At 40.8% G+C, this 16,772-nt stretch overlaps 1 protein-coding gene across 1 annotated transcript in view; it reads right to left on the bottom strand.

Moving 5' to 3' along the window:
• LOC120530667 (low-density lipoprotein receptor-related protein 1B-like) overlaps positions 1-16,772 on the bottom strand; it is a 1,848,048-nt gene that overhangs the window by 380,054 nt on the left and 1,451,222 nt on the right. Inside the window, exon 45 of the mRNA XM_039755091.1 lies at positions 4,141-4,333. Coding sequence (XP_039611025.1) covers positions 4,141-4,333 — 193 coding nt within the window. The remainder of the gene's footprint in view (positions 1-4,140; positions 4,334-16,772) is intronic.

Genomic DNA, 16,772 nt, shown 5'->3' with positions numbered 1-16,772 from the left:
TTATGCATATGACTGTAGATAGATAGATAGATAGATAGATAGATAGATAGATAGATAGATAGATAGATAGATAGATAGATAGGGGGTGCTGTCATCCCCTTGAACCCTCAGACCAGACGAAGACACCAGATGAAAGTCCAATTATTATTTATTTTATAATAATAATGTGCATCAAGCACCCTCCACTCCACAATACTCATATAACAACCAATACAATAACCAATAATCAATCCTCCTACTCCCAGACACATTGCCACCCTTCCTCCCGACTCAGCTCGACCCTGGGATCTCCCACAGTCCTTTATATAGTCCTTGACCCAGAAGTGTTTCTCTCTCTATCCATGTGACTGGTAACACTGTGGTTTCCAGCAGGGCTGTGGATGAAAACTCCATTGTCCATAATTCCCTGCTGGCATTCGGGGCACTTTTCTATGCTGCAGGGAGGGCTCCACCTGGCAGCCTGGGGATACTGGCCAAGACTAGCCGGCCATATGTGACAATAGATAGATAGATAGATAGATAGATAGATAGATAGATAGATAGATAGATAGATAGATAGATAGATATACTACCAGTTATTTTTTTTCAGTTTATCTTCAAATGTAATTAGTTGAAATGCAGTGAATGACCTAAAATGGTGGAAAGGTAAGCAGTAAACTGCCAGAGGTTTATATTTAAAGTTTATGTTAGCAAGAACAGAAAACAATACATTTCAGAATATTACAAATGGGCCTTCTTCAGTGAACAAATAACAGGTTAAAACCTACAGATGTTCTGAAGCAGTTAAAGTAAATTAAGCATTGCAAGTTAAAGCAAACAGTTTGCACAGGTGTCCCAACTTATGTTGATTACTGAGTTGGACCAGACTATGCTACTACACCCTTTGAAGTACTACTTGGACAATATTACAGTGATAATGGCAAGAAAATGTCAATTAACAAATGAAATGAGACAAAGCATTATTACCCTTAGAAGTGTAGGCCTTTCATTCAGAGAAGCTGCGAAAAAAATCAAAGTGTCAGTGACCACGAAGTCCTACACAATCCAAAGCCAATTGGAAACTGCAAGAAACTCTGACAGGAAGAGATCTGTCAGACCCAAAGTCACAATGCAATCAGAAGACGTTTCTGAGCGTCACCATCTTGCATGATAGGCACCTCACAGTACAACAGCTTCAAGCACAGCTTAAAGCACAGCTTAACAGTGGTCGAAAAATGCAAGTGTCAATTTCTGTTGTAAAGAGGAGACTTTGCCCTGTAGGTTTGACATGGTTGTGGAAGAAAGATTAGACTTAGGGGTCACATATTCAATTAGAATAAAGTGTCTTGATATGCTTCCATATTAAAATATAGCATTCATCTTATATAGCATAAAGGTTTAATAGATGTCCGAAACCTGTAAAGGCATATCAAGAAACCGGGTAAAGGTCAAGTGAACTTATTTTATATAAGTCGTTTAGGTGTAACCCAACAACCAACCAGAGTAAAATCTATGCACTGATTGACGCTGTATGTAAATTCAATAGTTCAATAGTTTATAAAATGAACCTCTATTTTTTGTTTCTCTGATCATTCTGACCATACTGTAACAGACGGCTTTTGAAGAAATGCTCCCTCTAGGGCATTTTGCCGAGGAGTAAATAAAAGATACAATGAACATGACTGATTTGTCCTGTTAGAGGATGTTTCTTTCTTTAATAAGTTATTAAATTTCTACCACATGGTGAGTGGCAGTAAGAAAGCCATTCCTTAAAGGACAAACTTGGGCCTTGAAATGCTGGCTGGGGACTACTGCAGCTTGAAGAAAGGCTTATGAACCAGTGAATCAAAATTAAAATTCTTCAGTTCATGATGCAGGGTGTTTATATGCTGTCAAGTTGATGAATGATGGTTCAACAGTTTGTGACACCAACTGTCAAACATGGAGGAGGAAATGTGTTGGACTAGGGTTCTTTTGCTGGAGGCAAAGTTGGTGACTTCCACAGAGTTACTGGCTTACCACAGATTAACTGTTATATCAGCAAAAGGTGGCTACTTTGATGAATCAAAAATCTGAATTAAATTTTGTATACTTAATTATTTCTTAACTTATTTGTTCTATGCCTTGATTATGAGAAACATTAAGACATATAACTGTGTGCATTTCTATAAAAACTGGAAAAAACTGAGGTGTTCTAAAACCTTTGACCGTAGTGTATATGCAGTATATGTACTGAGTTCTTTACCTTCCCGGGATGCCTGTGGTATAGAAAGAGAGGGGAAGACAATTTGTTCAGGGCAATGTCTTCCCCTACTCACTAAATGGCAGCCCTCCTGGGTTATGGTGCCATTACGGATTCCCACAGGGCACATTGGGAACTGTAGTTCTTTGTTGGATTCCATGGCTGCCACCAGGAGGCACTGGTGACTAGCGGACCCTATTTTGTTGGGCTCCAACCTCAGCTAGAAGTGCTCTTGAGCCACAGTTTCGGGACAGCAGAAGTACTCCCAGGTCTTGCATTAAAGGAGCTATCTGCCTTAATACAGGGAGCCAGAGTTGGGAGGAGGAAGACTAAGTCTGCTGGAGAAGCAGAGTAGACATGACAGTGTCACTGAGAGTGAGAATTATAGTTGTGGTGTGGGAAATGCTACATTGTGTAAGAGTTTCACACAATTAAAACCCTTTGCTCACTTTGGAACTGGTGTCTGGGCCTTTTGTCATGAGTTTGGGGACCACAATAAATAACTAAATGAATAATAAATCTATCTATCTATCTATTGTGGAGGATTGCCGGCTTCTTGTTCCGGTCCTCACCCCCAGGCCGCCAGGAGGAGCTCTGCCGACAGCATGATCGTGTCCCGAGGTCCAGCAGGGTCTCATGGACTATGTCGTGTTTATACACAGCCCTGCTGGATACCTTGGGGGCCACCGGGAGTTGCTGTAGGGGGGCTTGTGGGCTCTTATGTGCCCTATAACCCGGGAGTACGTCACGTTTACCCTGACCCAGAAGGAATAAGGAACTGTGGACTGATTGGGCAGGAACACCTCCGGGTCAGGGGATATAAAAAGACTCTGGGAAAGTCCAGACACTGAACTGAGCTGGGAGGTAGAAGGTCGAAGTGTCTGGGCGAGGAGGAGAGAGTATTGTTCTAGTATTGTAATTTATGTATAGTGTGGAGGGTGCTTTGTGCACATTAGTGTTGATTAATAAAAAGTCTGGGACTTTTATCCAGTGTGTGGAGTCATACCTGAGGGTTGGAGAGGTGGAGAAGAGCCTCACTGTCACACTATCTATCTATCTATCTATCTATCTATCTATCTATCTATCTATCTATCTATCTATCTATCTATCTATCTATCTATCTATCTATCTATCTATCTATCTATCTATCTATCTATCTATCTATCTGGATTATTTGGAGAAAACACTTGAGGACAAAGAGGTAAAGAGGCCAGATATTCTAAAGAGAAACAGTAAGAGAGAGAACAAGAGGTGAAATGGGGACTTATGGCATGGTCTCACAGATAGGTGAGTCTCGTCTCCTGATGTGCAGTACAAGAAAGCAAAGCCAAGTGGACTAGAAGAGATATGTTTCAGAACTTGTTTATCTTTTGCTCTGTGTTCTGCATTTATCAATTCTTACTTGTTGTTGTTTTATAGTAAACCATAAAGTAACAGACCAATAATCAAACATGCCTGCCAAAATGGCTAACCCATTTAATCCTCTGTTTCAGTTATTACAAACAAACATCATATATGGAAAGAGTATAACTTGAAGAATGAGCCAGTAACTTATTGCTCCTAAAACTGTAAAATGCAACTAGGTGAGGAGTACTAACCAGTCTTAACTATCAATTAGACTACGGTGAATGTCATTTTCTTTGGAATGGCACTAATCATACTGTAAATGTGGAAACATTGATTTGCGTAGGAGGATTCCATTCTAATGTGTTTGTAGATATGTTTCATAGTTTAGCTACTCATGGGATTCCTTCACATTCTGATATTGTACCTAACCATGTAACAAACTGGGATGAAATGTTATAGTTATTTGATATTTTAAGCATCACTTATGAATAATGGAAGTGCATTGGTTTTTAACATATCCAGGCCTACATCACAGATTGATAGATAATTTTAAATAAAAGCATCCTACTCACAGCTGTTGGTATCATTGGCTATAGCGATAATTCCCATTGGCTGATGAGGTATATCTCCCCGAAGAACCTTCATTTCACCACCAGTGTACTTATTTGAACGTAATATTGCTCTCCGTGCCCAGCTTGACCAAAAAATGAAGTCACCATAAACAGCTAGCCCAAAAAATGTTCCTGGACCAGATTTCACAATCACCTAAAAGAGGAATAATAAAGAAAAATGTATTCAGTTTTGTATACTTGGGGTTAATGAATCAATAGCCAAAAATATCTGTTTTCAGCCTTTCTGTTTCCAAATAAAAAGCTATTACATCTGCAAATGGAATATGACTTAGGTAGAAGCAAAAATACTTCATGTAATTTTAAATGGTTTTCCAGGTAATAACCAGCATGATGTCTTCTTTGAGTGAACCTTCAGAGAATGATTAGATCATGAATTAAATGTTAAAGAGGATGACAGCATTGAATTAACTGCAAATTTTTTATGCATTTTAGAGATCTTATAATAATTGTCTTTTGTAATGGTTGACTACTAATGAATGCCAAATTAACTATATGCAACAGAAACAAAGCAATTTCTATGCTCATTTCCCAAACCCATTTATTCCCTTACAAAGGTCCAACAGCAAACTTTGTCCCAGCTGTGACATGTGCAACAGAAAAGACAACAATTTTATTTATATAGCACATCTTCATATAAATAAAGTAGCTCAAAGTGCTTTACATGATGAAGAAAGAGAAAAAAAAGACAACCCGGATTAGGTGACACACATATTTACCTTCACAAAGTCATTGACTAATCTAACTTGCAAACATTTGTAATGTGCAAAGGAGTACCCAGGCAAATCCTATTGCAGTCCTGGGAAGAGTAAGTAAAATTCACAGAAACAATGTCTAGAATTAAATGCAAAGCCAGTCTGCTAATGCTGGGTGAAAGGAGTGACACCAATTACAATACTGAGGTGAATAAAATGGCCTTTACAATACTTTTGAATTTAAGTTAAATGAATAAAAATGTAATTATATTTATTGCTAAGCATTTAACAGGCATAGTTTTATTTTCCTGCCCTACGATAAACTGGCATACCATTCAGTGTTGGCTCCTATCTTTCACTCAGTAATCCTAGGATAAGTTTCAGCCTTCATGTCACTATATTATAAAGAGCAGGTTAGGAAAATGGGTGGATATGGCTTTATTTGTGTGCATGTCTAATCACAGACAGTACTGTGGTTAGTAAACAGTATGTTCTGAGAAACATTGGGCAAAAGGAGCTGCATAAAGAAGGGGTTCTTAACATGAATTGTAGTAGCCAGTCTAGTGTAAAGAACAGAAGGCAGATGAGTAGCATTTTGAGTCAGAATTCAATTAAAGCCTAACAGAAAACCGAAATGTGAGCAATGGGGGTAGTGGCCCAAGCCTGACATCAGAGGACTACATCAGTCCCTTATGGCATTTTATCTTTTATTGAATTAATTAAAAGCATGTAATGTTCCGTACAATCAAGACAAACTTAACAAGACTAAATTCAATTCAACTCCCATTAAAGAGAGAAGGCCAACAGCCAGAGTACAACTTTGAGAGTAGTAAAGAGAGAAAGGAGTCTTTCTCCCCTGTATAAATTCTTATTCTAAAATGTTATTGATTAGATCCCAACAGGTTTTAAAAAATGTTTTGCACAGATCCTCAAAGTGAGAATTGATTTTTTTCCAATTTTAAATAATATATAACATCAGTTGCCCACTGAGTTAAAAGAGGTGGGCTAGGATTCTTCCAGTTGAGCAAGACAAGTCTCTGTGCTAATAGTGAGGTAAAGGCAATTACAGTTTATTTGACCTTCTTCACTTTAAGTCCATCTGGGAGGACATCAATCATAGCTATTGATGGATTAGGAGTGATTGTGGCACCAAGGCTGTCTGATAGGTATTCAAAATGTTTTGTCCAAAATGATGTAAATTTGATAGCATGATAGCTCAAAGCATGTGGTCTACTGAGGCTGGAGCTCGACTGCAACGTTCGCAGGTTGTGTATCATTTTAAACGAGATAGATATGCTTGATAAAAGTTTTTAAGTTGAACAATTGAATGCTTTGCACAAATTAAGCTAGAGTGAATTCTGTGAATGGTTGCCTTCCACCCCTTTTCTAAAATGTTGAGTAAGAGATTTTTTTCCCACTGTACTCTGGGATCTTTAAAAGGAAGGGACTTTAAAATGGTTTGATATATTATAGAAATGCTGACTGTGTCTTCAAGATTGATCAATATTTCTTTTGGAATAGAAATAGGTGGGAGGTGTTGAAAATTGGGAAGATTTAATTTAGCAAAGATTTGGAGATAGTGGAAAAATTGTGTTGATGAGAAGCTCAATTTGGAGTGTAATTGTTCATAGAATGTAAAGACATTATTTATATACAAATCTCTAAATGATTTAATCCTATATGCTTTCCAAACATTAAAAACTGTGCAAGTTTGAGAGGGTGGAAAAAGGTGATTATCATGTAGTGGTGCCACAGATAAAGTATTCTCTAACTTGAAGTGCTTCCTACATTGGTTCCATATTCTAAGTGAATAAAGGACAATTAGGTTGTTAGTATGTTGACGATACCTTGTATTTACTGGTTTACAAAGTAAGGAACATAAAGAGGTACGGCAGAATTTCATTTCTATTGCAGACCAAGCCTATGTGTGTTCATCTATTTGTGTCTATGTCCAGGTTTTTATGGCTTGTATATTTGCTGCCCAGTAATAAAGTTGAAAATTTCTGCCCTCCATTGTAGGGTCACCCTTTGGATGTGTGAATATTTCAGATTCCAAATAAATGAAGCTATGATTGAGTCTAATTTCTTAAAAAAAATTATGTGTTAATGTTTTTGGGGATGTTTTGAAGTAGAAACAGAAGCTTAGGGAGAATATTAATTATTTTGTTGAAAAAAAAAATATTTACTGGTAATGTTTACCCCTAGGTATTTAAACAGATCTGCTGTGATAAAAATGAAAGTGTCCAAGTTCAAATTAGTTTTGAGTCCAGATACAAATTAATTTTGAGTCCAGATATCTTTTGAAATTCTGCTAGTGCAGTTTGGGCTGCAGGCACATCATTTTGTGGCATTATAAAATGTAAGGTTGCATCTGCATGGATGATAGGGCATCTCGTTGAATATGTAAATCCTGCATTGCTCCTGTTCCAAAGAAGGCAGGCGCCTCTTCATCTAATGACAACAGGCCAGTAGTGCTTACACCTCACATCCTAAAGACCATTGAGAGACTGGTCTTGGACTATATGAGTCCTATTGTGGTACATTATCTGGACCAACTGCAGTTTGCCATTTGGACAAAGTATGGAACTGAGTATGCAATTATCTATCTGCTACATAAAGCTTATTCTCACCTGGACAAAGCTGGCAGCACTGTGAGGATTATGTTTTTTTATTTCTCCAGCACCTTCAATACCATCCAGCCATCTTTGTTCAGGGGTAAACTCAGATATGCAGATGGATGAGCCTATGGTTTCCTGGATAACGGACTATTAGGCAGACTGGCGTTTGTGAGATTCAAGGAGTGTGTTTCTGATACAGATGTGAGCAACACAGGTGCACCACAAGGAACAGTCCTGTTTCCTTTAAAGATGGATAAATTACTTGTACAATACAGGAAGAGTGTACAAGAAATGATGCTTGCAATGCCTGTAAATAAAGACCTGTAAATTCACTTTATCTTGATTTGTTTAAGCAAAATAATAAAAATTTAATATAAACTGTAGTTCAAAAAGTGAAGGTTTTCGACTCCAGGACATATGCTATATACACCTGAAGATTATTATAAGACACTTTTCCAAGAGCTCATTATCAAAAAGCATTCTGTTATGTTAACAGAATTCAAATCAAGACAGACTTGTGACCTATCAGGTGTTCACTGAAAAGCCAAGACAGCTTTATGTTCCATCAATATTGGTATTTGGTTCACCTAAACTATGCTTGCTTTCCAGAATGAGAGATTGATAACTCGTGGAAGTTTAATACAACCTTTAGAAACCTCTTGAACCTACCATTGCCAAGACTAATCACTCTATGGCAAAACTGAAGCAGTATTAGTCACACCAAGGTTGGATTTTATTGCAGTTATACTTTGGACTAAACATTAAGTCTTTTATTGTCAACATTTTCAAGTGTCTAGGATCTCATTACATTGAAGTCACTGTCAAGGCCTGTGTGATGCTTCTGTTTGATATTACAGTACATTCAGGGAAGCAGTTGCAATGATGGGCGTAACATTAAAGCAATCATCAGTAAAATGATACCAAAAAAAAGGAAAAGCGCTGAAGAAGAATTTAGCACAGTTTCTAGGGCTATTGTGCTTTTATGTCATATGTTAACTCTTCTGAAGGCCTTTCTTGCAATTGTTGTTCTATTAAAAAACCCAATCTATTACAGGCTGAGTCAAACCGTTAATTATAAAATTGTAAAGATAAGTTTGATTACAGAGCCTCAGGGTATGTTTCAGAGAAACAGATTAAGGATTATTGATATAGTAATATATACCTAACCTATTTCACTTCAAAGAGTGACCTCTGCAATATGAAGCTGAGAACAGAAACAATAACAATCAGCAAACACTGAGCAATTCTAAGGTCAAATGCTTGTGAAGTCCAGGTCCAATATACAGTAATCCATCTTAAAGCGTCGACCCTGCATCAGTTAGTTTCTTCGCTTAAAGCTAATGGCTTAGTACACATATTCTTAATGTTAACTTTAATGTTAACCTAAGAAAACAATTCACTCACTGATATATGTATAATCAATCCTAATTATTGTGGCTTGGAAAAATTCGCGAAAGCGATTTGGCAGAGAATTTACTGGGATCAGTGGCAACCCTTTTGATTTGCCATCACAGAGCTGTAGAAGTCAATGTTGGATGTGCCACCTCAGTTACATTCTTACCAGCAAACCTTACCACCTCTCACCCTCATACCCAACCTTCTATCTACTTGTCCATCAGAAAGCTGTCATTAGCGACAGGAACCTGATGCACCTGTGGAGAGACATTTTCCGGGCTCAATAACCCAGGGTGTCAGTGGCAGCAGTCACCAATAGCAGCTGTACCACAGGATAAGTGACCACCTGGGATGAGTCTATGGGCACTGATGGCCCCATGGAGTTCTGGGTCACAAGGCTGTATTTAAGCTGCAAGCTTGTTCAGTATGGTCTGGAAGTGCTGCATTTTCTGGCTTCAGGCTTATTGTTTGAATGGGCTTTCAGTGCTACAGGCGGGGTCCACGGACATTTATAAGAATGAATGAGTTCTGGACAGGTCCCGGTGCTAGGTTATTTTGCACCCTAAGCCCTTATTAGTGTGCCAACTGACTGTTTGGTAGCTAACCTCTGTGGCTGGGCTAATACCAAACCAACACCTCTTATGATCTGCACCCTAAGCGAATGCCCAATTCGCCTTAATTGGTGGCATCATCCCTGGTCCTGGATCACCAGAAATTTCTATCCCCCTACTGATGATTCTAGGGACTAGATGGCTCCCTTGTCTGTCCCTCTCTATTGCCCTCCCTCTAGTTTTCTATAACTATTATTGTATGTGCACTGGGCTTGTGGGAGCTAAGCTTCATTGTATTCATGCTTCCTGCTACAATTGTTTATAACAATTTTTACTGTATCTCAGATGTATCTGTGGGGGGCCTAGCCTCTGCGAATTCATACTTCCTTCTCCTGTTGCCACTATCGCAAGCAATTTTACTTTTCTGATATTTGATTCTTTTAATTTTATCTCAGGGAGGCACAGTGGTATAGTGATTAGTGGTTAGCACTGCTGCCTCATAGCTCAAGTCACTTTTTGGCCACATTAATTGGTTCAGCATAATCTGCAGAAAGTTCCCAAGCTCACAGGACCATTTAAAAGGCCATTATAATCCACTAAAAACTGTTTCAGTGTAGGCAGGGTGGAATGGGTGAAGAAGAGTGTCAGGAGTAATTTGTGACAGATGGGTATCAGCAAGAGTGAAAGGGAAGGTCTACAGAATGGTAGTGAGACCAGCTATGTTATATGGGTTGGAGAGGTGGCAGAGTTAAAGATGTCAAGATTTGCATTGGGTGTGACGGGGATGGACAGGATTAGAAATGAGTATATTAGAGGGTCAGGTTACGTTGGACGGTTTGGAGACAAAGTCACAAAGGTGAGGTACTGGGTATATTGGGAGAAGGATGTTAAAGATACTGCAGTGGGCTAGCGCCCTGCCCGGGGTTTGTTTCCTGCCTTGTGCTCTGTGTTGGCTGGGATTGGCTCCAGCAGAACCCTGTGACCCTGTAGTTAGGGTATAGTGGGTTGGATAATGGATGGATGGATGGATGTTAAAGAAAGAGCTGCCAGGCAAGCAGAAAAGAGGAAGGCCTAAGAGAATATTTATGGATGTGGTGAGAGAGAACATGCAGGTGATGCGTGTAACAGAGCAAGATGCAGAGGACAGGAAGATATGAAAGAAGATGATCCGCTGTGGCAACCCCTAACGGGAGCATCCAAAAGAAGAAGAAGAAAAACTGTTTCAGTTTGTCCTTTTCCACTGACTTCAATGCATTTCTCACAGACTTTGAAGAAATTTCTCATAACTTCGCTTAACTTGAAGCAATGCAAATTGAGCAGGATTGCTCATCATCACTACTCATCAGTTTCCTTAAATTCAGTGAAATACTTCAATGAAAAAACATATGCATTTTACTGTAAGAATTTACTGTAAGTGACTATCACTTAAGTTTTTTGTTCATACAGATATTCTTGTTTGGACAGTACATTGAGTTACTGGTCCAGAACTGAGCCAGGCGAATTCCTGTTTGCAGGTCAATTCCTTAGTTATGCCACCCTATTGACAATACTGGTGCATACAATAAATTGAAGGATGTCTCTTCTGTCCCTAGAAGGTGAAAGTGATTGCAGTGACTTAGTGCCAGCCTATGAAAATCTTTCTATTAAGCTAGTGCCTCCTGGCCATCTTTACTGGGCATCAGCTACTGTGTTCATTTATGTGTTACCACTTACTGGGGGACCCTCTTACTCAAAATGCCTCCCAGGTACAATTCTTTCTTAGCAGTGTGGGTCCTTGCTAAATAAACTTCCAATGACACAGCAAACACTATCAGAATGGAATGTGTAAATACCACTATAATTATTCTTGTCTATCTGTACAATAAGATATTATTTATTAATCAAGCTAGAAAATAACAATCAGCTGTAGCTGGGAAAAAAAAGAATAAAAATGTAATTTAATTTAGTATTTGATTGTGTGTTTAGATAATTGAGTGAACTAAATGATTACTACTGAGGCTGCAATCAAACACTTCAATCATTTAATTTTCTTTCACTGCTGCAAGGTCTTTATTGTAAAATGAAACAAACTCAATTTTCAAACCATAGATGTACAAAGGGTTTACATGTGACTAAATGTGTTTGACTGTAAAATTATATTTATAAAAAATACTGTGTGAAATCATATTATTGGAGTTTTTTATGGCCATCCCACACAAGTAAACTAAATTCCATATTTAATGAATGAAGAGTGGGTAATGCTGACACCAACCAAATATCCATCTGTACCAAATGCAGTCCAGTATGAACTGTTTGACATATTTACTTTCGCATTATGTCTATTTCATCTCATTGTACTTCTCACTTGTTTTCATACTCACTTTCTTACCAACAGGTGAGTGACCAACTGGCTATTAGGTACCTGTTAAAGTGAGACACAGTCACATTGATAAAAAATGTATGCTTTTATAATCTGCCAAGTGTTTTTAGGCAATCCTGAAGTGAAATAAGAGAGCTTGCAACTGGATGAATGGATAGAATGCAAATATCTCAACTCTAATATGAATGATATAAGATCTGTAAATATCATGGATACCTATACATTTTCTTATCCATCCATTATCCAACCTGCTATATCCTAACTACAGGGTCATGGGGTTTCTGATGGAGCCAATCATTTTCTTATCTCCCTTTCTAAATTTTAGATATAAGGGTATCAAATCATTTTTTTTTTTTCAGAATTTTAGGTAATGGGAGTAAAGTAACATAAGTAAGTAATACAGAATAAAAGCTGATTTGTGCTTATTATTAATTACATTGAAGTTCTACATTACATAAGGAGTTATGTCCATATGTCATGCGATTACTTGCAAACCACTGGGGCTAGAACTTTGACTTTGATCTTAATCGAATGCTTCTGACATATGTGCTAGTGAAGCAAATAATGTGGCTAGTGGCAATCTCCACAAAATTATCAGGATTCACATCTTTCCTATGGCAAACTGCATAGGGGGAACTGATTAAGAGAGTGACATGGCATTCAGGAAATGAAGTGCAGCGACATCTGCTACGTATGAAGCAAATTGCAAAAGCGGAATATGTGAGAGAAAGAAGAAAATTGACAAGTCCAGTATTTGCTAATAGCTAAGTTTAATGTTTTGCAGCACAATACTGGTGCTAAAGAACTACTAGAGCTGGAACCTTGTTCTTGGCAGGATTGGAGGTCCAAGTGTTTCAACTACATTATTATTTTTCACAGTGCTAGAATGTGGTGATGTGTTACATCTTGGTCAGAACATGCAGATAAGAATTTCACTGTACCCTGTACATGTATCAATATTACTATTACTACCACTATTGCTAGTACCAGAGTCAGACAGGTCTTAACATACCTGAGTACCTACAGGATATAGTGCCTTCAATCCATTGTATCCTCAAACTGTGGATTCTCTTTAAAACCCTAAGAAAAAAGAACAGCTCCTATGCAGGTTAAGACATAGCAAAACTCAAGCATGCCTTTGCTGTCCTCTCTCAGCCTCAGGAACTTAGTGAAGTCTCCTACAAGTGCCATTAAGCCTCCCACATTTTGTAGTGCTATCTGCACTATGTATGGATAACTAACTATAGAGAAGGGATCCAGTTTCTTCCAGCATTAGCTCAGGTGGTACCATTTATCCCTGGTCTGCTCCAACTCACGCTGGAGTGTTCATGCTACTGGCACCACTCAAGGAACTTCCAGTTCTAGTTTACTATATCTACACTTTTAAATGTTTTTTCATTTTCATTTTCTTAATGTGACATTAATGCCACTGTTCTACTGCCAAGCTGCTCTTCCGCCTATGGAAAAGTCATCTCAGATAAAGGTACATTGAAATCACTGTATGGGAAGATTCTTTCATCAGAATGGATGGACCTGCACAGACCTTTCTTTTCAATGTAGAGGAGGCAGTGGGCGGCTAGCTGGTCTAGGTCTCCAGGACTGTGACAGTGCCTGACTTGGTCTTTGACTTCCTCTCTTACAATGTTTATTTCTACCATTGTCATCTGGCCACAGTTCAGCAATTAATTAATGGACAGATACTATTGTTTTCCATTCATGTTATTCAGTTTCTGTTTTGTTTCTTTAATCTGTATCTTTAAGTGTCTTTGTATATATTGTAAGATATGGCCGGCCATGTACCCCGGCCAATACCCCCAAGCCGCCAGGTGGAGCCCTCCTTGCAGCATGGAGGTCCCCAGAAGACCAGCAGGGCATTATGGACCATGTAGTTTTTGTGCACCGCCCTGCTGGATGCCATGGGGGCCACGAGAGGGAGCTGCAGGGAGGACCGAAGAATTCTTCATGCCCTATGACCCGGAAGTTCGTCATAGGAAGAGCGACGGGCTTCCGGGGTGAGAAACATTATTTACCCTGACCCGGAAGGAATAAGGACTTGTGGACTGTTGGGAAGGAACACCTCCGGGTCAGGGAATATAAAAGGACTGTGGGGGCTCCCAGACGATGAGCTGAGTTGGGAGGCAGGGTGGCTAAGCGTCTGGGAGTGGAGGATTGTTTATTATTGTGGTTATTAATTATTGTATTATTTGAGAATTGTGGAGAGGAGCGTGCTTTGTGCACTTATTATTAGAATAAATATCATCTTTGGACTTTTACCTGGTGTCTGACGTATAGTCTGAGGGTACAAGGGTGCGAGAAGCATCATATTCTGTTACAATTGGCGTAGCTCCGGCAGGATTCTCTGGCCGTCAGTTTGGCAGAGGACCTGAATTTAAAAAATTTATTGTGGACAGAATATCCCGGGAAGACAGCGCCACGACACACACAGAAAAATCGCCAGAAACCTCATCTTTATCAAGTCCGTCATGGGAAGAAGAAGACAAAGCAGAGCGCCAGCAACAGCGGAGGTCTAGCGCTCGGCATTGCCTGCGCTCAAGAGGAGCTATGGAGCGGCTACGCATTTCGGGAGAGATTTCCGGAGGAGGACGTCACCGACGCAGGTATGTACGGGAATGTACTGAATAATCTTTTTAAATTAACACATGATGTCCCATGTACATACCTCCCAGATGTCCATCCGAAGGCTCTGCGGGAGGCAGAAGACCGACCCGAAGGCGATGGCGCGCTCTCATTCAGGCAAACGAGTAACCCGAAGCACTTCCGCATTACGGGTGCCGGCGAGGGACACGTGACCTACCACAAGGGATTCCAGGAAGGTGACGTTCCGTATCCAGCTGTTTGTGGCTTCGCCCAAGAAAAGACGGACTTGAGTTTTTCGAAGGGGAAAGGGGAGGCGATCGAAGTACCGCTCTCCCTACAAAAAGGTAAGGAGGTCCGGGAAATGATTGATCGGTCCGTCGATAAATTGATACAGACGGATCACAGTCAGCCAAAAGTGGCACCGCGTCCTCGAAAAGAACTCCAAATCCCAGGCTCCCTTGCGGGACCTGTCTGAGCACGTGCCAGGAGCGGCCGTGTTTATTGGCTCCCACCCGGAGGGTAAGGCTAATGATGGCTCGAGCATGCCTCCGGGTGAATCAAGTAACTTTTTGGACGTGCACGAGCTGGAAAAGTTGCTTCAGCCCGTGCACAAATTTTTACAGGTGGTGGAGACAATAAAGAAGATCACTGGGGATCTGGGAGCAGCGGCCGAAGAGCCTTTAAGGAGGGTGGATGAATTCCTACGGCGATTTGGTCAGGAGTCTCCCATTATGATTGATTTGGCGGTACAGGTGAGTTTTACCGGTACCGTACAGAATAAGGGGACACAGAGTGACGCGGGCCCGCGGTTAATTAGTAGCGGGTGCCAAGTCACTACGAGCCCTACAAACGAGTGTGGTGTGATGACAGAAGGGGCGGTGGAAGCACTGATCGTACCAGAGCAGCTGAAAAGTGCTGTCTCTCGAGCGATCGCGGTGCTGAAGACGCCGCCTCTGGTTTCTTTAAAGTCAACGGGCATGCAAACAGCAAAGAGGCTCTCTTTCTCTAATAGAGAGACTCAAGCTGTGCGCCGACCCCAGAGTAAGCAGGAGATCCCCGAAATACACCGTGGGTCTCCTGACAAGGTGGGAAAAAGGGCGGAGAGCAGCGAGGCGGCCAGAAAACCCTCCTTGGCGGGGGAAAGGGTGGAGCTGACCGAGTTCCCGAGATGTTTCAGGTCTCGGGAAAAGAGCCAACCAGGAGGACTTCGTCGGTGCTACAATTGCCAGCGACCGGGTCACGAGTGGCGCCAATGTCCCCGGGGAGACAGGAGGTACACCGTCCCCAAGGTTTGCTCGAGGACAGGGACAACGCAGTCAGAGCCCGGATGACGCGTCCTCTTGGAGGAAGACTTCCCTCTCGGGGCAGGCCGCTCCGAATCTTTATAATTCGCCGCTGGGGGGGGAGTACTGTAAGATATGGCCGGCCATGTACCCCGGCCAATACCCCAAGCCGCCAGGTGGAGCCCTCCTTGCAGCATGGAGGTCCCCAGAAGACCAGCAGGGCATTATGGACCATGTAGTTTTTGTGCACCGCCCTGCTGGATGCCATGGGGGCCACGAGAGGGAGCTGCAGGGAGGACCAAGAATTCTTCATGCCCTATGACCCGGAAGTTCGTCATAGGAAGAGCGACGGGCTTCCGGGGTGAGAAACATTATTTACCCTGACCCGGAAGGAATAAGGACTTGTGGACTGTTGGGAAGGAACACCTCCGGGTCAGGGAATATAAAAGGACTGTGGGGGCTCCCAGACGATGAGCTGAGTTGGGAGGCAGGGTGGCTAAGCGTCTGGGAGTGGAGGATTGTTTATTATTGTGGTTATTAATTATTGTATTATTTGAGAATTGTGGAGAGGAGCGTGCTTTGTGCACTTATTATTAGAATAAATATCATCTTTGGACTTTTACCTGGTGTCTGACGTATAGTCTGAGGGTACAAGGGTGCGAGAAGCATCATAATCTGTTACAATATTTATATATGATAGTACATAAAAAATAGTATAATCTATGCTTGTAGTTGTATTGTATTGTATTGTATTATATCCAGACACCAGCCCACAAGCTCTGAAGTGAATGGTCTATGACAATATTTCAGGTGACTTTTAATCAGAATAAAATTTTCAGAAGGGAAGATTGGAAGAGTGTGAGTCACACACAACACACGCATACATGTGCCTTCACTCACTGACTCGCTCAATGACAAACTCTCACTTAGTGTCACCAGTCAACCTAAAATACACATTTTGGGATGAGGGAGGAAAATCACAACACCCTAGAAAAGCTCACAAAGACCTGAAAAGCAATCAGTGACTGGGCTGGACCTTCAACCCAGAACTCCAAAGCCATGAAGCAGCACTGATA

The sequence above is a fragment of the Polypterus senegalus genome, chromosome 6 (assembly GCF_016835505.1).
Source record: "Polypterus senegalus isolate Bchr_013 chromosome 6, ASM1683550v1, whole genome shotgun sequence".
Taxonomy (NCBI): domain Eukaryota; kingdom Metazoa; phylum Chordata; class Cladistia; order Polypteriformes; family Polypteridae; genus Polypterus; species Polypterus senegalus.
This window is presented reverse-complemented; position numbering and strand designations above follow the sequence as displayed.